Consider the following 20,444-nt stretch of genomic DNA (forward strand, 5'->3'; position numbering starts at 1 on the left):
GGCCCGCGCAGCCCACCGCACCCGCAGCTGGGCCGCGCTCCCCTCCGCCGTTATTGTCTCCTCCACGGGAGCAGGCGGCGCCTGGCCGAACGGCCGTATTCTCTAAGCGCCGCTACGCTGCACGACCAGCGTAATCCTCCGACCCTCCGCCAGCCCTTCCTGCACAGCCCGCGGAAGAATTTTACGCAAAACGGTCGAGCTCTTCCTGCTCTACGTCAGCCTGAGTTACGCAAGCTGCGTACGCCGTGCGCTTACGTAACGTACGCCTCGGCCTAGCTTTTCCCTACCCTCTAGAAGGGGTTACGCGATAGGCTCTTTGCGTAGTAGACTTTGAGGAATAAGAAGAGAGATACTCCCCTTACTCCCCGCCTTACGCTGGGGCATCTGAAGTATAGACTGTTACGCAACCTCCATATCTCCCTCTCCGTTCGGAGCAGTGTTTCGCCAAGAGCACGTAGGGCGTAGTTGGCTTCCGAGAATTAACGTAGGCATTTTCGAGAGCCGCAGTTTGCGCAGCGCCGGGGCGCCCGTAACGTAAGTGAAGCGGGTTGGGGCGGCGGCGGCCATTTTGTGCCGGGAGCCCGGAGGAAGAAGACGCGAGCGTCTCCACACTTGACGGGCCCTGGAGCCGACCGAGAGCCCCGCCGTTCCCCCTGCCGACGCTCAGCGGGTCTCTGACCCACTGACCAATTCTTCTTCGTTTGTGTCCCTCCCGAGAGCCGAGGTGGCGCAAAGCGAGTCCTCCGAGACCCAGCCGGCGTTGGCCGGGCCCTCGCCCCGCACCCCCAGCCCTTCGCCGACACCACGGCCGGCCTTCCGATGTCTCTCGCCCACCCCCCCGGGGGCGATGAGGGGCTTCGGGGACCGGGGGCGCGACCGAGACCGCGGCGGGTAAGGGGGCGACGGGGAGGGCCGGGCTGGAGGGCGGGGGGACGTGAAGGGGGGAGGGGAGGCTGAGGTGCGCTCACCTCAGTTGAAGAGGCTGGGGGGACGAGGGGAGGGGTCGGGAGGGGGGGGGGGTTTCTCCTCACACTTTCGTGTTGAGGAGCGTGAGGGGGCACTGGGGGAGAGGACGGACATTTCACCCCCGTTTTTCACGTTGAGGGGATTTGGGGCTGTATTATCACAGCTTTGGCAACAAGGGGTGGCGTTGTTTTTATTTACTCATAGTAATGTGCCTAGCTTGCAATTCTAAGGCCTACCTCTTCCTTTTCTCCCCATATCCTTAATTTATTTTCTCCTTTAACCAACCACCTTCCCCCCCCTACCCCCCCAAACATGAACGGGGATCTCTGTGGCCCTGACGCTGCCCTTCATGCTGTCATTGCTCCTTTGGAGCTCCCTCAGAAGATGGCAGTTGGTGAAGGGCCCTTCTCGTGAGAGGAAATGAGAGTGAAAGCTGCCACCGAGCTGAGTGCAGACTCAGGAGGCCAGTAGCTGTAAACATGGCCTGGGCTGTGCTTAGCAAGCACGACCAAGCTGAGCGTGACCAGTCTTAGCATGACCAAGCTGATGGAGCAATCGAGTGGGAGCTGTCTGGCTGCTGTGGCTTGGGCCTAGTGCTTGGTGCTTTCAGTCTGGCTATTTAAAAGTTAGGAGAGGGTTTTGCAGGTTTGACTCCTAAGGATGGCAGCGATAGGATGACCTTATAATATATAGACGGTTTGCTACTTGGTTTTCTTCCTGAGGGTTAAAAGCAATAAGAATCATCCTAGAGAAACTGAAAACCTATTTAGGGCAGTGACATTTTCTGTCCTTTTAATAGCAAGTAGTTAGGCCTCCTTTCTCAATGATTAACAATAAATGTATTGTATCGGTTTTGTTACATTTTAGATCTAGTCTGCCATATCAATACTGTTTTTCATGGGTTGTTTTGTCTTTTTTTCCTCCTCTTTCTCAATGACAGATTGAGGAAAATTTTCTTTATGCATCAAAAGTCACTTTAACATGTAGTTTCTCTTCGTCTGTGGAGGGAGATAGTCATATTTAGGCTTTATCTTTGTGCCCACATTTCTCACTCTGAACTTAAAGCATCCTTTCACATTTTTTCACAGGGAGGAGGGTTGTGTTTTTCCACCACGAGCTTTCCAGCTGAGCACAACGCAGGGACATCAGTGTAAATGCTCTGGCAATTTGAGATAACTCAGGCCCAGCTGCTTTTGGAGTTGAGGGAACATATCTGAGCGTGTCCATTTATTTAGAGTTAATTAAAGTAACACTGTCCAGAGTATTGTTACAATGCTTAGCATGCATGAAATTTGTGTCGTCATACTCTGCAGGAGGGCTTTGGTTGTAGATTCTTCTGTTGTGGATCAGGGATGTGATGGTACGAAGTAAGGAAGGAGTGCCTTATTTGTCAGGATTTTGGACATCTGCATGGAAAATTGTTTTCTTGGCCTATTACAGCAGAAGATTTACTGTATCAAGATTCAGCCACCGACAAGCATCACAATTCATAAATAATTTCTCTGAGAATGTGGGGCCACCCAGGATGCTGTGTTCAGAAGTTCTTCACCTTCCTAGTGTTGACTCTTCGCTCAGCTAACAAATACAGGCTTCCAGTTTTCTTCCTGTCAGGAATGAGCTGTAGGTGACTGCTTAGGATAGGCAGCTGTACTGTTTTGTTCTGGAATGTAATAAATTCCCTCAGTTGTGTCCCAGAATCTGTGGCATACCAGCATTAGAGAGGAATGTTCTGGGTCAGTCTGAATTTCTCTTTAACTGAAAGGTGAAATCAGGGAAGTAATCCTAGATTTAAGTCAACTTGATTGGAGCTGGAATCGGGTGGTTCCCACCAGGTTAGCAGGGATGGTGTTGCAGGAGGGCAGCAGGGTTGCCTTCCCTCAGGTCAGTGTGCAGCCATATTGCCTGTGGGGACGGAGAACTGGAACTACTGCACTTGTGTCAGAGTGTGTGATTCATAATTACAGAATCATAGAGTGGCCTGGGTTGAAAAGGACCACAACGATCATCCAGTTTCAACCCCCCTGCTGTGTGCGGGGTCGCCAATCACCAGACCAGGCTGCCCAGAGCCACATCCAGCCTGGCCTTGAATGCCTCCAGGGATGGGGCATCCACAGCCTCCTTGGGCAACTTGTTCCAGTGTGTCACCACCCTCTGTGTATGGATTCTTCCCTCTGGATAGCTGTGGAGCACACAGTGTGCTCAGCTGTTTTGGAGTCCAGTCTTGCAGTCAGCTTTTCCTCTCACTCTCCAGTAGAGTCCAATAAGGATATCTGCCTTTTGGTAGAACTGCTTGGTTACTTCAGTAGTTACCATTTGGACTTCAAGTTAGCACGGTCAGCAGCAAATATCTTGAGCGGAGCAGAATGTTTCTGGAAATGATCTGTACTGTAGTTGTTTATCCTTTATCTCAGAAGGAAAGTTACTGCTTAAAAGTTCTTTTTCAAATTGCATTTTATGGTCTTGGCCTATGACAAAAATAGCTGATTATACAGGGTGCTGGTGGGGAACCTGGTGAATGTAGGAGGTGAGAATAAGGGGTATTTGAACAGTGGGGAAGAGATACAATGAAACAGTTGCAGCAAAACAAACATTGGAATTTACATTGCTGGATCCAAGTTAAATTATATCTGCCCTGCATTTTCCAACAGTGTAACTCCTTCCTGTTAATACGTTCAGGTTCTGCTTTTTGGTTTCTTATCCTTTGTCATCTTGTGATTTCCTCTGGGAAGCAGTTCAGAGAGCAAATGCGGCTACTTTCTGAACAGGTAGTCCTTTAATTAAGGTAATGCAAGCAGTATTTCAGATCTAGTTCAGTTTTTACCAGGCACTCCTCTAGTTACCAGCTGATGAAAACTGCTGTGGGATTTCTGTAGCTTTTGATTTGTTTTTTCTGATTTTTCTGGTGAAATGTTAAAGTACATAATAATGTATCCAGTAACTGCTTCATACCACTCGATTTTCAGTTATTATTACAGATTTTTGCCAGAAGTTTGTCTTCTGTTTACTGCATCCCTGAGTCATAGGAGAGTTCTTAACCTTCTGAAGTGTGTGAAATTAACTGAGTAAATAAAACTGCTGTGAGAGAACAGTAACTTGGCGGTGCTTGATACTTATGCATTTTTTTAGCAGTCAGAAATGCTTGAAAAAAGATCCATTCTTTTGTTGTTTGTTTTTTTTTCCTTGTTAGATTTGTTTTGTTTTGTGGTTTTGTTTTGCTGAGACTGGTTTAAAAAGGGAAATGTTACTTATCGCCTTGGTTCTAGTGTTACAGACTACCAAAGTTTGCTGGCCTTGTTTCGTTTTTGTTCTTCCTTGTTTTGTGTTTGAGGCGTATGGCTTGATAAGAAAGGAGAGAAGGCTTAGAAGGGGTGAAGCAAAATAGCAATTGTCTTAATAGAAATTATCCTTGAGGTAGAAGGGGCTTGTGATTAGAGATTTCTCCCACGCTTTTCATCCATCCATCTTTTAAGTGTACTCTCAGCTTCAGTGAAAAATAAGTGCCATGGCTGTACCAGCAGCTTTGTCCCAGGAGAGGGATCCTAGAGACAGAAATTGGCTGGTGGGAGCTTTAAGGCAGTAACCTATAAATGGCTACATTGTGAGGATCCTCAAGGATGGCTTTGGGTTAGAAAGGGCACAGGGCGTGTTTATATTGGTATATGCTATCATAGTGTTGTGGTTTTGGGGGTGGAGAGAGAATGTGAACTGTGAGAATATTTTGCTTGTGTCGAGGGGAAAAAAAAGGAGTGGAAATGCTGAAGAAATGTGCAAATTCCCAACTAACTAAATTCTCCTCTTTGGAATTTATGTTGGCATTTCCAGGTTTGGAGCAAGCCGTGGAGGTCCTCTTCCTCCAAAGAAATTTGGTAACCCAGGGGAACGCTTACGGAAGAAAAAGTGGGACTTAAATGAACTGCCCAAGTTTGAGAAGAATTTTTACGTGGAACATCCGGAAGTGGCCAGGCTTACTCCAGTAAGTTTTCAATGTCTGTCGTTTTACATACGACAGAAAGTGTTACAAGTGGATGCCTTTGTTCTGGGGCCTCTGGAACAGTGTGTAATAAAACTGTGTCCTCATTAATCTTGTTTGGCATGTTTGTCCTCTGCTGCCTTGCGCTTGTAGCTGCTGTCACTGTAACATCAGCAGAGGTGATGCTTCTGTGTTCAGCCATTTTTATACGTGGTAGTTTGTGTTTGGCCACTTACAACTCACAGTCAGAATGCTGCTGTGATCTGCTTACACGAGATTAACAAATGAAAATGTCATCCTTTGTCAGTGTAGATGCAAATTAGAGAACTTCACAGTTGCTCTTCTGAGGAGGCGCTGGAAAAAAACCCAAAACAAAGAGTGGTACAAACACTTGAGAAAGATTAATAGGATTATAGTTTTGTGATAGCAGTTCAGGCTGAAAAAAGGAGCCTCACAGAATGGTTTGGGGTGAAAGGGACCTCAGGGATCATGAATCTCCAACCCCCGAATCTCCAACCCCCCTGCCATAGGCAGGGCCACCAACCTCCAGATTTCATACTAGACCAGACTGCCCAGGGCCCATCCAACCTGGCCTTGAACACCTCCAGGGATGGGGCATCCACAACCTCTCTGGGCAGCCTGTTCCAGCACACTCATAGTAAAGAACTTGCCCCTGACATCCAACATAAATCTGCCCTCCTTCAACTTAAAACCATTTCCCCTGGTCCTGCTGTTATCTACCCTTTTGAAGAGTTGAGTCTCCTCCTGTTTATAGGCTCCCTTTAGGTACTGAAAGGCTGCAATTAGGTCACCACACAGCCTTCTTTTCTCCAGGCTGAACAAGCCCAACTTCCTCAGTGTGTATCTTCGTGGGGGAGGTGCTCCAGCTTTCTGGTCATCTTTGTGGCCCTCCTCTGGACCTCAGGAGATCTCATTTAATGCTCTGCTCGGAGCTCAAGCAGGTTGCTTGGTGCATTGTCTTTCTGAGTTTGAATGTCCACTGGGGTAATCAGAGTATAGGTTCATCTGTGTGGCTGGCCCAGCTCTTAATGTTTCTCGTGGTATTTTTTTCCTCAATAACTAATCAAAGTTTCCAAGGTCTGGCTTATCTTCTCTAAAAACACCAGTCACGTAGCTCAAATCAAAGAACTGATAGTAGCTGTTAGATTCCCTTGTTAGTCCTCTCTCCCAGGCTGAAGAGACCAGGAGCACTGGATTTGTTATTGTAGCCTGTACTTAGCCTCTGCCTTCCCCTATCAGTTAGACATCTCCTTCTAACCAGCATCCTTGCTGTGCTTCAGGTTCAAACCTGGACACTCACTTCCCCTAATCCTAAAATTGTCCTTTTGTGAACACGCATTTCATAAATATTATTTTAAAGTATTAAGGCCTTACTGTGTCATTATGATGTTGCCTGGGCTTCTTAGAAATGGAAAAGAAATTCTTTGGTATGTGTTAATGGAAAGAGAGGGACTGCTGTGCCTTCACTGTGTTTGTAGTATGGCAGGGCCTGTTTAATTTATTGGGTTCTCAGTCCTGTTGTGTAGGACATGCCTAGTCTGTTCCTCTGCTTCTATTCACTTTTGAAAGCTGTTGATAAATTCTGGCCCTGGAAGAAGGAAAAAAGTCTTTAAAACATGGTATTGATACACTTGTAGTTAGCAAGGCTGATTGGAAGAAAACAGATGCTAGTTCTAGGAGCTGTAGAGAAGCCTTACCTCTGCTTGGTGGAGAGCTTATATGGCAGATTGATCTAAGGGTAAAATCCCAAGGAAAGCAGTCATTTTGAGAACTTGTCAATCTGATCTCTGAATGTAAGCTGTTAGGTAGAGGTGTGAAGTAACTTCATAGTTAGAAGCCATGCTACTGAGGATCCTGCTGAAATTTGGCATTTCTTTGTATTTTTTTTTTCCATGTAATAGTATGAAGTTGAAGAACTGAGAAGGAAGAAAGAGATAACAATTCGAGGAATGGAGGGCTGCCCCAAGCCTGTGTTTGCCTTCCACCAGTGTAGCTTTCCACGTAAGTGTTCTACCTTTCTTTAAGAAAATGAGGGTTACTCAAAAACAGTAAGTTCTGTTTTTGAAAGGTTTTCTGAAAAAGTATTTAGCCCCAGTTGTCCTTAAAGAAATTTATTCCTTCCTTAAATGTTTAGAGTATGTGATGGATGCCCTGATGGACCAGAATTTCACAGAACCCACTCCAATTCAGTGCCAAGGCTTTCCACTTGCTCTCAGTGGTCGTGATATGGTGGGCATTGCGCAGACTGGCTCCGGGAAGACACTCGCAGTACGTATTCTTCTCTTTCATCTTCATACTTATTTTCACTGTTGCCTTGTGGAAATTACTCGTGGCTGCTTGTTATTGGTGTTTGGTCTTAGTACTACAGGCAAAAAGTGAGATGGTTGCATGTTTTTCAAGCCTTCTTTATTGTATCATGGGTGAGCCTCAGCTCATCTACCCTGACTCATTCACACAAGTGTTTTTTGCATGGTTCTCTTGACGTTGAAATGCTTCTCTTTTGTCCATGCTTATGGTGTGGATTAAGAAATAGTATGTGCTTTATAGTGAGTCTTCATTAATATATTAATCTTATCTGCACTGGTCAAGAAGATATTTCCTTCATTATGAAAAGCATTGTTCAGAGCCAGCGTGACTCAATTCTGCTAATTTAGGCTCCAAATTTAAATGTGCCTTTTCTTCAGAGGCACTTAGCAGCCAAGTTTTTTGCCTGTGCCAAAAGCAGATGAGGTGGCTATATCCAGCAGCTCTGGAAATCTCATCTTTTGAATGAATACAAGTATGGTTTTGTAAATGTTAAAACAGATGAGATTTATTCCTCTCTCTGAAACGTGTAGTGGCTTTTGAAGGGATGTTAGGTTATGTGGGCTCTTCCCATGGCCCAGTTGTCACAAGTGGTCATTAGCATTGAATATTTAAGTCTTCTGTCTTGACATGAAGTTTTTTTGTTTCAGTACCTGTTGCCTGCAATTGTTCACATCAACCACCAGCCATATTTGGAGAGAGGGGATGGCCCAATTGTAAGTGCTTGTCAAATCTCTTCTTTTATCTGTGTGATGTGGCAACGTTAATGAGATGTGTGCTTTAATTGATATATCAGAATAGCAAGTAGAGCACGTTTACAATCACAGTGTGAACGTCCCACTCATTAGTTGAAATTCTGTGCAATTGCTGACATAATCTAAAGATATTTCCATGTTTTAGCTAATAGAGAGCAGATGGTCTTGCTTTGTTTATGGTATTTGAGTAGAGCCCTTAAGTTAGGGCTGTATCTACAGCCTGGCTAACCTGAATTGATTCCTTCTGCAGTGCCTGGTTCTTGCACCTACCAGGGAGTTGGCCCAGCAAGTGCAGCAAGTGGCTGATGATTATGGCAAATGTTCAAGGCTGAAGAGTACCTGCATTTATGGAGGAGCACCCAAAGGTCCCCAGATCAGAGATCTAGAAAGAGGTAATTTAATTTAGATTTTAAAATGTGTGTTTGCAAATTTCCTGAGTGGTGAATTTGGAAGCGATCTTAAAGGCTGTTTGAAGAGGTATTGGTGGTTGAGTAGCTGTCTCTTCTCCCCCTTGGGATGATAGTGCATGTGGTAATTCTGTTGTATAATGGCTTATTTGGATATTAGACATCCTTTACGATTTATCTTTGGACTTGTGGAGGTCATTGGAACTTGTTCTTAAGGATTAAGCTCACTGCTCATGGCACCTCCATAAAGTTCTGCAATTGCCTTTCCTAACATAGTAAAGGGATGGAGTTAAGAATAAGAAAGTGCCATGTTTCTGCAGCAACAACAGTAGCACTCTGATGATTTAGCCTTGTATCAAGGGCTATCTGCACGTGATTTCAAAGGCAAGAATGTTCTGAGGGTTTAACCTTCTCTAGGCTAAAAAAAAATGGGTATAGTTCTGTGAGAAGATGTAAGATGAAGTTCACATGCGCAGATCTGCTCAAGAAATCACAAATCTTTACTTAGTGCTGTGGTGTGAAAAGTTATTATTGAACACTGCAGTATCAGGATAAAATTGTGTGGTAGAAGGCTGTGGGATAGTTCTGTTCAATAGAACGGCAGTGCACTCCTGCTCAGAAGCAGCATCATCAGTGGGAGAGACAGTGTTAGATGAGAGGACGGTGAAGGGGTCAACTTGGTGAAGTTTTGCATTCTTTTCTGGAGTGCTGTGCAGCAGATGTTCTGCTTGTGAAGAAACCTTGTTTATTAGAGAATGTGAGTAGATAAGAGTGTCTTTGGAGCATTACTTAGTATTTACTGCAGCAAAGATTGTTGAACAGAGTTCATAGAACACACTTTTGACTCAGTTGTGCTTTTCTGGGTATCTGGTGAATTTGCTTTGGAAGAATACATCACTGACAACAGAGTGCAGTTTTTTTTCAGTGTCTTTAGCAAACCTATGACTCCATTAGTAGACTAATTCTTGCATGAGCTTTGTCAGCTTCATCAGCTTCGAGGAGCCCAAGTTGACACAAACAGAAGAATCAGGGCTGCCACAGCTTACTGTTCATCTGAAAGTGAAGCGTCGATGAAAGTCTTGGGTTTTTGTGCTGCTTTCTGTTTGTTTTTGTTCTTTGATTCACTTCTTGGCTAAACTTAACGTTTGTGGGTATTTCTTTGACACCAAGGAACTTGCCTCCGAGGCTGGGAGGTTGTTGGAAAGGGGTCCTTCATTTTAAGGAATATGTAAACATACTTGATGCTTCTTTGTGAATACTTGAATTCTGTTTTGGTGATAACAGTTAAGGGCTTGGTGACTCACAATTATGGCATAATTATTCAGTATTAAAAGCCATGTTTTCCCTTTCTGTGATTTAAAATTAAAAGGACAGAAGTAGAAGCAAAACTGATTTGACTTGTGCAGAAAGGGATACACTTCGATGCTTGTAGAGCAGGTTGAGTTTAGCTGTAGCTCACTATTATTTTTCCTAGAGAGCTCTAGATTGTATAATCATGGATGAAAGGGCATCAGGGTTGCGTAGAAGCTTATTTTGGTTCTGATTTTGAGGCTGCTGGTGTTCTGTGCTTTTAGCTGGTGTTTTCTGACAGTAAGCTTTTAGCTTCTGTACTGCATTTATTGTTCTAATGGCACTGCAACAGTAACTTCAGAATGGGAAAAAAAATGAATTATTAAAAGAAACTAGGGCTTCTACTGAAATGACTCAATCTTGGATGTGGATGAGGGTGGTGCTTTTTTATTTTATTTAAACGGTTTTGCTCTAGAAGGTGATTCATTCTGACTAAAAATACCAATTGACATTCAAATGAAGAGCCTTATTCTTTTTTCCTCCTTCTGTTTCGAAGGTGTGGAGATCTGCATTGCTACACCAGGTCGCTTGATTGACTTCCTTGAGGCAGGAAAGACCAACCTTCGTCGGTGTACATACCTCGTGCTGGACGAGGCAGATAGGATGTTGGACATGGGCTTCGAACCCCAAATTCGCAAAATTGTTGACCAGATCCGGGTGTGTGAGCCTTGTAAAAGAACAGCCTCCTTCAGCTTCCCATCCAAAGTCCACAACCTTAAACCTTTTTCCTTTTCTCTTAGCCTGACAGACAGACTCTGATGTGGAGTGCCACCTGGCCCAAAGAAGTGCGCCAGCTTGCTGAGGACTTCCTGCAGGACTATGTTCAGATCAATGTGGGGAACTTGGAGCTGAGTGCCAACCACAATATCCTGCAGATAGTGGACGTGTGCATGGAGAGTGAGAAAGACCATAAGTATGCTGGTTTTTCCTAGTGTTTATGGGTTGTTTAGGCTATATTTTAAAATCAGCATTGTCAAATAGGAATTCTGAATAATGGATTTACTCTGAGGTGTTGTTTAACCTTTGAATGTTACCAGGCAGGAATAAGTCCTGTATTTATCCAATCTATTGTGTATGTTCTAACCACAGCACTGTACAAAATACCTAAATTTTGTGTAAGTGGTGCTGGCTTTATTGATGTGTATATGTGCTCAGTGCTCTTGTGTCTATTTTAGACTGATACAGCTGATGGAAGAAATCATGGCGGAGAAGGAAAATAAGACCATCATCTTTGTGGAGACAAAGAGGCGATGTGATGATCTCACTCGAAGGATGCGCAGAGATGGGTGATTAACTCCCCTCCCCACCACCCTTTGCTTCTAGTGAGAAACAGAAACCGTAATAAAAAGCAGCAAGGTTTAAACATTTGCCATGCTGTTGTTGGGAACAACCTGTCCATTTAGTTCTTGGCTGAATTCAGTCTGAATTTCCTGGAAGATTCCAGTCCATCAAAGCATTAATGCAAGAGAGAATATTTGTCAACTGTGCAGCTTTCAATATATCAGGATGCTGATGTAATGAACTGGCAGGAACAGCATCAATATAGCAAATGCGATTTGGCTTACATGGCTGCTGTGTAGTTAGTGGGTTTGATATGCAAGAAACATTCTAGGTACTTTTTAATGTGCAAGTAAAGGTTCTGGATAGGTAAAGGCCAGAGGAAGGAGATGAGGAATAAAAATATTTCTCAGATGTTTGATTTTCTGCCTTCTTTCTGAAATGCCAGTAAAGCTTCCTGTTGCCTTTAATATATGTACTTTCTGTCTATACTAATGTACATCTCCGTTTGGCAGTTGGCCAGCTATGTGTATCCATGGAGACAAGAGTCAGCCAGAAAGAGATTGGGTGCTTAATGGTGAGTCCATCACTGAGGTGGGGGGATAACTTGGGCTGCTGTGTTTAACTTATTGAGACATGCTGTTCTTAGGCTTTCTTTTGTCTTTATACCCCGTAGATACATTTCAGAGGATGTTCCTTTGCCTCTACTGTTAATTTCAGTGTTTGTATTTGTCAAAAATTCAGTGGGAAAATTAGCCTGGAATGCTAGATTTTGGAGAAGTAATTTATGTGTTATTTCCTGACTTGTTGGGTGTTCTGAAATTGACATATGTATTACCGAGATTCTGGAAAGTGAGCATTTAATGTAAATCAAGTTCAGATTTTGTTTTGAAAAGTCTTCATAGTGTGCTTTGTTTTACAGAGTTTCGCTCTGGAAAGGCTCCTATCCTCATTGCTACCGACGTTGCATCTCGTGGGCTAGGTTTGTACACATAGACCATTCTTGCCTACTGCTGCATATTTTTCTTCTATGGCCTGAAATATGTTTTCTTTAAAAAAAAAAAAAATTCAAAGCGTGATTTTCCCCCACATGTGAAATACGTTTTTTAACATTAATCTTTTTTTTTTCTTTCATATTCAAAGTCTCTTCCTGCTCCTAATGAACAGGCTTTGGTCTGCAGCAAGGCCTAGGCATGACTAATCGATCGCCAAGAGGGAGAAGAGACGTCCAATTATGCAACCCAACCCTTCCACCACACTCACTTCTTCCCCAAGTCCAGCTTTTGTTGCTGGATTATAGGGATGGATTGCTCTGTTCAGAGCGTGCCAGATAGAGCCCAAGTAGGAAGTTGTGGGAGAGCATTTCAACAGCAAATAGCTAATATTCTCCCTGCGTAGCGCACCACAGATTCAAACATACAAACCCTGACATTTACACATCGTTACCCTGCAGATGTGTTCACATCTGAGAAAGCACTGCTCTATAGATTTTTGATTTTTACATGTAATTTCCCTCCTCTGTGTTCCTTCTAGGCAGGATCACTGAGCTTACATGTGGCCGTTAACAGTGTTGCCCGATCTTGTAACTGAATCAAAATTGCACCACTTGATTCTGGTAGTATGAAAATGATCCGTCTGGATGCTTCAGTTGCACCCCCTTCTTAAATGAGCATACTTGTACTGTGAAACACTGTGCTAGGCACAGGCCTTATGCATCTGCCTGCTCTAAAAGGGGAGGATGACTTCTGAAGTGCTGAGTTTAATAACATGCACTGAATATTCCAACCTCCCTGAGTGGCAGAAGATAACGACTCAGGGTCAGTGTCTTGTAAAAAAAAAAAAATGGTGACTTTTAGACAAAGTTATTGCTTATTGTTGCAGATAACATCAGAAAAGTCTCTGGTTTATTGGAAGTCACCATTATCTGAACTCTTTATTTTTCATATGTTGAAAGGGTGGCTGTGCTGTGCATCTTATGGTCACTTTAACACAGGCAGACCATTATTGGATGTGGCAGCCTTTGTTCACACAACCTGCACCCCTCCTCCCCCTCCCCACTCAAAAAATGTCCAACACTTCCTCAGAGAGATGATTATATGGACTTCAGTCTCTGCCCTCTAGGGTCATGTCTGGACCTGTGCAGTTAGAACTTGGGCCTGTTGGGAGAAGGGACAGAGGCCTGAAACTAGTTTGTATGAAAGAGAGCTGCTTTCTCTAGCAGCATTTTTTAAACAGGCTTGCTATGTGCTGGTAGCTTCTTTGTGCATCTTGCCTAGACATTTAAAACAGCTTCCCCCCCCCTCCCCCTCAAAAACACTCACTGAAACTACTCAATTGGATAACACTTCAGAAAACAGTCTCCCCACTTCCCATCCTCCACTTCACCTGAGCTGTGGGGGAAAGGTACCAGAGTCTGTTTCTTGTTACTGAACAACATCTCTGCTTGTTTTGGGGCCCTGAGTTTGCTGCTTCTTAAAATAAGTCACTTAACTGGCAAACTTCTGGACGACTTCCTCCAAGATCCTGGAAAGTGAAGGCTTCTACCTAAATAACATAAAACAGGGGCGCGCGCCTTTTGGCTGAGTCACCAGGGCTTTCCCTCTTCTTAATGGAACATTGGTTTCAAAAAAGCTTCTGCCAGGTAAGTTCTGAGTCCCATAATGACTTCTTTGTGATAATTCCCTGGAGTGAGGTCCTCTCTCTGCACTGATCATTTTTAATTTAATTTTTTTTTTTTTTGTTCAGTCTATTAAACTAAAAACATTGAATTTGTTTTGTTTTGTTTTCTTTAACAGAAACTTTGATATCAGCTACAGATCATTCTCAGTGCAGGGGTGGGGGGCACATCTACATTGATGGTCAAACCAGCTCTCTGGACTAGCATGTTTGCTAGTTTGTCCCTTCTGATTAATTCCATAATCGGAGACTGTCCGTGCCATAGGGTACTCTGATGGCTTGACAAAGGGCACGTTTCCCTAGTAGCTGTCAAAAAATGATGGGCAGTTTCAATTTGAGTTCCTGCCACGTGATCTTCTGAAAGTGCAGGAAGATTGAGAGTGTGCACAAACACTTGGGAGCATGCTAGACTGGAGAAGCCGAGTCTTGTACTTGCTCGGGTATTTCTTCAGCCGGCTGTGTGCTCTGCCAGGTTCATTTTCTAGTCTGGACAACAGTCTTACGTTTTCCTCTTCCTGCCTTCCCGTTCTTCCCAATCCTCCCCAGTCAAGTCAGTGCTGTCTACATCAATAGCTCCGCTTCCCTGTGCTTTCTGCCAGGAAAGCACATCCTTTATCCGTGTTAATTCACATTTCTTTGCTACTGATGGATGTGCAAAATGGGGCTGACTGAGGATCATGTAGACTGCAGCTTGTCAAACTAGTTGTACCCTGGCTGTGAAGATGCAATCTGTCATGTGAACTCCTCTCTGTTTCGCTTTCCCCTTCTTAAAAAAACCTGTTGCATCAAGGACCCTAGCTGGAGACTCGCGCAGCCCCCTGTGAAACCTGCCTTCTCACTCCCTTTTTTTGGTGTGATTCAGGACTTTGGAGCCAGCAAAGACTGAGGAGCCCCCCCTTTGCTGTAATAAGAAACAGACATAAAGTCCCCCTCTTGCCACTACAACCCCCTTCCATTTTTATTTTTTCCTCCGACCCCTTTGAAATTGACGCAGTCTGGGCAATAGATGCAGTCTGACCCTTTGGATATTATTTTTCGCATCTTCCTTTTTTTTGTTGTTGTTGTTGACAAATGCCCCTAAGAGCCCCCAAATCGGGGACAGAAAGCGTTGGAGGACCTGAAACTTTTACCTGAAGCCAGGTTCTCCGGCGCTTCCCAACCAAATGGGGCTACAGAGAAGCATCTAAGCCAGTTCACAGAGCGAGCGTGTGTGGGGACTTCTCGCTGCCACGGACCCTTGATGCATGCTCCCCGCGCTCCAGTGGTCCCGTGTCAGAGGGCGGAGTTTTCGAAAGGAGGCCGCCAAAAATAAAAGGCAAAGAGACGGGATCGGCTGCAGCGGTTTCCCACAGGAGGAGGGAGTGTGCATCGGTCTGGTAACAAACAGAGAATGTTTCTCTCTTTAAAACGAAAAAAAAAAAAAAAAAAAAAAAACAAAGGAGGAAAGGAAATCACAAAAATCTGTGTTTTATTTTGGATATTTTCAGAATATTCATCTTAAAATGCAGATTTTTATCTTTTTTTTTTTCATGAGCTGTTAGCACGCTTACTGTAAAACAGTGTTTTTTTTTTTAATATTCTATACTGTAGCAAATAGGTGCTTTTGGTACTTCAAACGCTTTCACTGAAGTGTTGCACTAACATTTACGTTGTTTCTGTCCCGTGAGTTTCTGAAGTCTCTCCAAAAGGCGCTCAGCTCCAATCTCTTAGAATCCTTTACCTAGCAGTTTTGATCCCTTCATTTCCTGCTTCTGTCTGATGTGGGAAGTTGGGAACTGTAAACATTAGAATGCAGGATGACCCGAATTACCAAAGCTTGCCAGAAGTGGACAGAACAGCACAGTGAAATGTTAGTGCAATGCCTTCTTGTGATAACTCTGCAGCTAAGTTAAGATACTGTAGGTACGATCTGTGCAGTTTTTAATGAGTTGTCTGAATATTAGTGTGGTTGGAGTGCCTTAAACTTGAGGCTAGGGGAAGTAGCTCACTGTGTTTTTGTTAGGATTGTATAAGGAATATTTGTAAGACTTGCATTTTTGTTTCATGTTACCAAATGGAAGGTAAGTGATCTCATTACTGTTATTACTTGTTAGACTTCTCCCAACAGAGTAAAAGCTTTACAGTGGCAGTCCTTCCCTTCCTCCACCCCAGTTTGCTGTGTCAGGTGGTGTGGTTTGCACCATCAGAGTTGTGCTTTGGAAAAAAAAGAAGTACAGAATTCAGTTAGCTTATTTACCAACACTGATGAATTTAATGCTGGAATACAGAGAAAGCATTCTGGGGAGGATGAATTTGAGAGCAGGCAAAAGCTGCTTGAAATCTACCACTGTTTTTCAAGGCACTGGTCTTTGTTCCCGATGATCTTAAATCCAAGTCTTCTACTCTTTTGGGATGAGTCTGTCTTGTATCTATTCCATGCATTTGCTAACTTTGTGTTGTTTTGTTTTTTTTCTTATTACTGTCACCTGCATTCGTGCTCCCCACCTTCCGTTGGCACGTCCTCTCTTCTTCTCCCCTTTCCTCAACCCCACCCTTTCACTGTGCTTCGCACCCGGGCACTTCTCAAGATGTGGAAGACGTTAAATTTGTGATAAACTACGACTATCCGAACAGCTCTGAAGATTACGTGCACCGTATTGGCCGTACCGCGCGTAGTACCAACAAAGGTACTGCGTACACGTTCTTCACACCAGGGAACCTGAAACAAGCCAGGGAGCTTATCAAAGTGTTGGAAGAAGCCAATCAAGCCATCAATCCAAAGCTGATGCAGCTTGTGGACCACAGAGGAGGAGGAGGTGGTGGTGGAGGTAAAAGCACGTGGGGAAGGGGCTGCATTGGGAGTAGGTTCCCATTTTGAGGGAGGGAAGATGGAAGGAGGGTAAGGAAGTAATAAGCAGAAGTCTAAGACAGAACATCAGCAGTGCATTTGTTTTGTGCCTGAGAGCTCTTTGTGTTCTGTAAATGTTACATTTCTTTTTGACAAGCTAGTAGGCCACTATTATAGCTTAGTCAGATTTTTTTTCTTTCTTTCTCCCAGTAATATCCTCAAAGAGCTAATTCTACTTGAAGTAATTTCTTGTAGCTCCTAACACAGATGCAGGATGTGTGTGCATGCACAAGTGCGATTAAAATCAGGGAATGGTTTTTCCGACTTTACCTTCACGGGCTGAGACTATTTTTTCCTCCTCTCCCTGAAGGAGTAAAGTTTCACTATATCTCTAAGCTAGTCCTATACTTCTTCTGTTTCCTTACCTCCGAGTGCACTCACTAACACTTCCTGAGCTTCATATCTGCACCTTGAACAAAACACAGGGATGTATGCACGCAGCCGTGCAAGTCAGGCAAAAGGCCTTGCTCCTTGTGGGCAATGCCCAGCTTGTATAAGGGGGAGAAAGGGTGGCAATAATTATCACGGTTGTTTAAAACTTGTTCACGGTACTAAATGTTAATGTATCCATCGCCAGGAGGTCGTTCTCGTTACCGAACGAGCAGTTCAGTAAACAACCCTAACCTGATGTACCAGGAAGAGTGTGACAGGAGGCTCCGGGGAGTGAAAGAGGGCCGGAGAGACTCAGGTGGCTTCAGAGACCGTGAGCGTGGTGACAGTTATGCCAACGGAGCCAACAAGACCTATGGCAGTGCCTACGGGAGCCCAAATTCTGCTTTTGGGGCAGCACAAAGCCAGTATGGTTACACTCAAGGGAGCTATGGAGCAGCTGCCTATGGCACGAGTGGCTATGGCACTGCAGAGTACAGTGCTAGTGGCTATGGTGCCAGCACCACAGCTGCCACCGCTGGGAGAACCTCACAGAGCACTACCCAACAGCAGTATGCAGGGATGGTGGGGCGCTCAGGCCAGCAGCCACAGCCGCTCATGTCACAACAGTTTCCTCAGCCCCCTGCCACTAATGTGATGGGCTATATGGGACAGACTGCCACCTACCAGTACCCACCCCCGCCCCCACCCCCCCCACCCTCACGCAAATGAAACCACTCGCCTGCTGGTGACCAGTGTTAGACCTCTTGCATTTAAAGGAACCTTTTCTTTCACTTCTTTCCCATTGTGATGTCTCTCTCATGCAGGCTAGGCTTAGAATTCACCATTCAAATCCTTTGAGCCCATCAAAAATGGCCCCCAGTAATCCACATTACTGACCCTATCCTTTTTTTTTCCTTTTTTTTTTTTTTTTTTTTTTTTTTAAGAGATATATATAGTTGACTGGAAAAATTGATATTATTTTTTGTCTTGCATGTTAAGGAAATTGGAAATTTTATTTTCTCTAAAATAAATGAGTATAAGGCAGATAGGTCCCAGCTCAATCATCTTGGTGTCGAAGGTTTGTGCAAAAACTTGCTCTGAGGGGAGGAAGTTTCTATTCTGTAATACGTTAACTTAATTTCAGGTAGTATCCAGAGAGGTGGGAACCTTTGGGGAGCCAAAAAGCAGTTCATTTAACATGATAAATGCAAGGGAGCAATGCTCACTTTTCCTAATCTTAATATATTTTTTTAAAGTAGCTCATTATTGTTGGTTGTAATCTATCATAGGTAACTCTCTACAGGGAAACTCTGCTCGTTTGTCTCAGTGCAGTGGTGTTCTGAGTAACGCCCCATGTAAATTGTTGGCATTCTCTGCCGCTCTGTTAGCAACGGACCATCTTCTGGTACCTGCAGTAGGGAAGTTGAGATTAAAACCCCTGTGTTGGAGACCAAACTTGACATGGATTCAATACCTGAAATCTAGGTACAGTCACTGTAGGGTTATTATTCCTATAGCATTTAGCCAAATAAGTCCTTTCTCTTACAGTTGTTAAATTGCAGAGTCGTTAATGCCTGAAACCTGGCTACCTTTCAGCTAGTTTCTGCTCTCAAGTTCCTACTGTTGGGTTTATGGAGATAAGTCTTAACTTGGGAACCCAGAAACTGAACAGAACAAAGGCCGTGAATGGCGTATCTCATTTGTCTTTCCTTGGTGAACAAACTCACTTTTTGCCACAGGAAGTGCTCTGAATGCTGCTACACTGAGCAAAATGGGATGGAGTTTTCCACCTTTGTAAGGTTTGAATAGGGTGGGTTGGGGGGAAGGGCGAGGGGAGGGAGGGCGGAGGAGGAGATTGCCTGGAATCTCCTTTTCATGAGGTAAGGAGTGAGCTGGTTAGTGCATCTTAATTCTGAAGCTTTCTTTCTTTTGTACCTTGCTCTGACTATTGCTTTTCCTGGCTTTTGAGTGCATTTCCCCGTTCCATTGGTCCCTTTGAGCTCAGCTCTTGCAGGTAGGTAGCATTTTAGAAAATGTTAGCAAAGAGTGAAATTTTAGTAAATAAAAATAATTAAAAAATGTTTATTTTACAGGCTAAGGTGGGTGTGGGGGGGTTTCCCCTTTAGTAAAGCATGTTGTCGACTTATTTCTAATATGAGACGGTTCAGAGATGGTAGATGATGAGAGAAGTTATCTGATAAGGTGACGAAAGAATGGAATATATCTCCTGGTTTGTGAGGCATAAATTTTGCATTAAGAAAATGCAGATTGTTGGGTTGTTGTTGGTTTGCTGTTTGTTTTTTTTTTCTCTTTGTTTTTTGTTTTGTTTTGTTTTTTGTTGCCCTTCCCTGTTGGCATTCTTGCATACGGATGAGCAAGGCGGCCCGCCCCTTCTGCAGCAGTGTGGAACTTCTTATAGTCCAGGCAAAAAGCTTTGCTTGTACAGGTGTTTGGTTTTCTTTTATATTCCCAGAGTATTAATTCTGTGGGATGGATGCACATTGGTTTGTGCAGTACACAGGTAGGTTGCTGACACAGAGGGAGAAGGGAGCGATTTTTATTTTATTTTTTTTCCCAGAACCTTGCTTCCCTTCAAATTCCATTGCTTGAGCAGGAAATGTCTTTGCTTGTGTTAAGTGAAAGCCAGAAGCATTTCATTTAGCCAGGCATTGACTGATCTGTCTTTGGCCTCCCTCACAAGCAAGCATAGACCTTTTTTATTATTAACTTTTGGGGTTTTTTTATCTTAATTTGTGACTTTGATGCAGAAATGTGTTTGAGGGGTGTAGCAGTAGGGCGTCTTGCTGACTGGCTTTAGAAAGCGTCTCTGGGCCACCAAAGCTGCCTTACAGTTTGCTATCGCTTTCACTTCTTTTTTGGGGGGACTTGTGCACATGTAAAAGTATATATGCCAAGTCTTGCAGTGCTTTCTTGTCACTGAGGTCAGCTGATGTCCAGGGTCTGGGTTCAGTTCAGAGTGTTAACCAGATTGTTGAACGCTTAAACGCACCGTGGCATGTGCTGCCCCTGTCCCACCTGGTGCTGGCTGCTCTGTTCCACATACCAGCTGGAGGGCCCTCGTTGAGAAGCATTAGCCTCTAGTATCGTTTTGCGTTGTTTTCAATCTGTAAAAAGTTCTGTGGGAGTGTCATACGACTTGGGTGTCTCCTCCCCTCCCACTTCCTGAAGCAATTTACTGTTTGGACTTCTCTGAACAAAGGAAGGGTTAGTGGCTTTGTGTGGGATCAGCATCTCGTTTCACACGTTTGCTGGTCTCTGAACACATTCCTGTTGTATTAACGAAGACTTGAATTTGAGAGATTCATAGATCTGTGGTGTTCAGACACAGGATACTAAGAGCTATGTTACTATTCTTAGTTTGTAAATTGTCCTTTTGATACCATCTTGTTTTCTTTTGTAGGTATAAATAAAAACACTGTTGTCAATAAATTGTGAAC

General features: G+C 44.0%; 1 protein-coding gene across 2 annotated transcripts; it reads left to right on the forward strand.

Annotated features, from left to right (window-relative positions):
* Nucleotides 1-346: 346 nt before the first annotated feature.
* Nucleotides 347-20,436, forward strand: DDX17 (DEAD-box helicase 17). Of its 2 annotated transcripts, none has more exons than XM_072327154.1 (13): nucleotides 347-891; nucleotides 4,789-4,939; nucleotides 6,859-6,958; nucleotides 7,092-7,225; nucleotides 7,912-7,977; nucleotides 8,267-8,408; nucleotides 10,270-10,430; nucleotides 10,514-10,686; nucleotides 10,949-11,059; nucleotides 11,567-11,628; nucleotides 11,974-12,033; nucleotides 16,295-16,534; nucleotides 17,192-20,436. In XM_072327154.1, the coding sequence occupies exons 1-13, from the start codon at nucleotides 848-850 to the stop codon at nucleotides 17,713-17,715; spliced, it is 1,968 nt and encodes a 655-aa protein (XP_072183255.1). In that variant the 5' UTR covers nucleotides 347-847; the 3' UTR covers nucleotides 17,716-20,436. The 2 variants fall into 2 exon arrangements, with proteins under 2 accessions (XP_072183255.1, XP_072183256.1); XM_072327155.1 differs by having other exon boundaries at nucleotides 17,195-17,863.
* Nucleotides 20,437-20,444: the final 8 nt, after the last annotated feature.

Source organism: Excalfactoria chinensis, chromosome 1, assembly GCF_039878825.1.
Source record: "Excalfactoria chinensis isolate bCotChi1 chromosome 1, bCotChi1.hap2, whole genome shotgun sequence".
Classification (NCBI taxonomy): Eukaryota; Metazoa; Chordata; class Aves; order Galliformes; family Phasianidae; genus Excalfactoria; species Excalfactoria chinensis.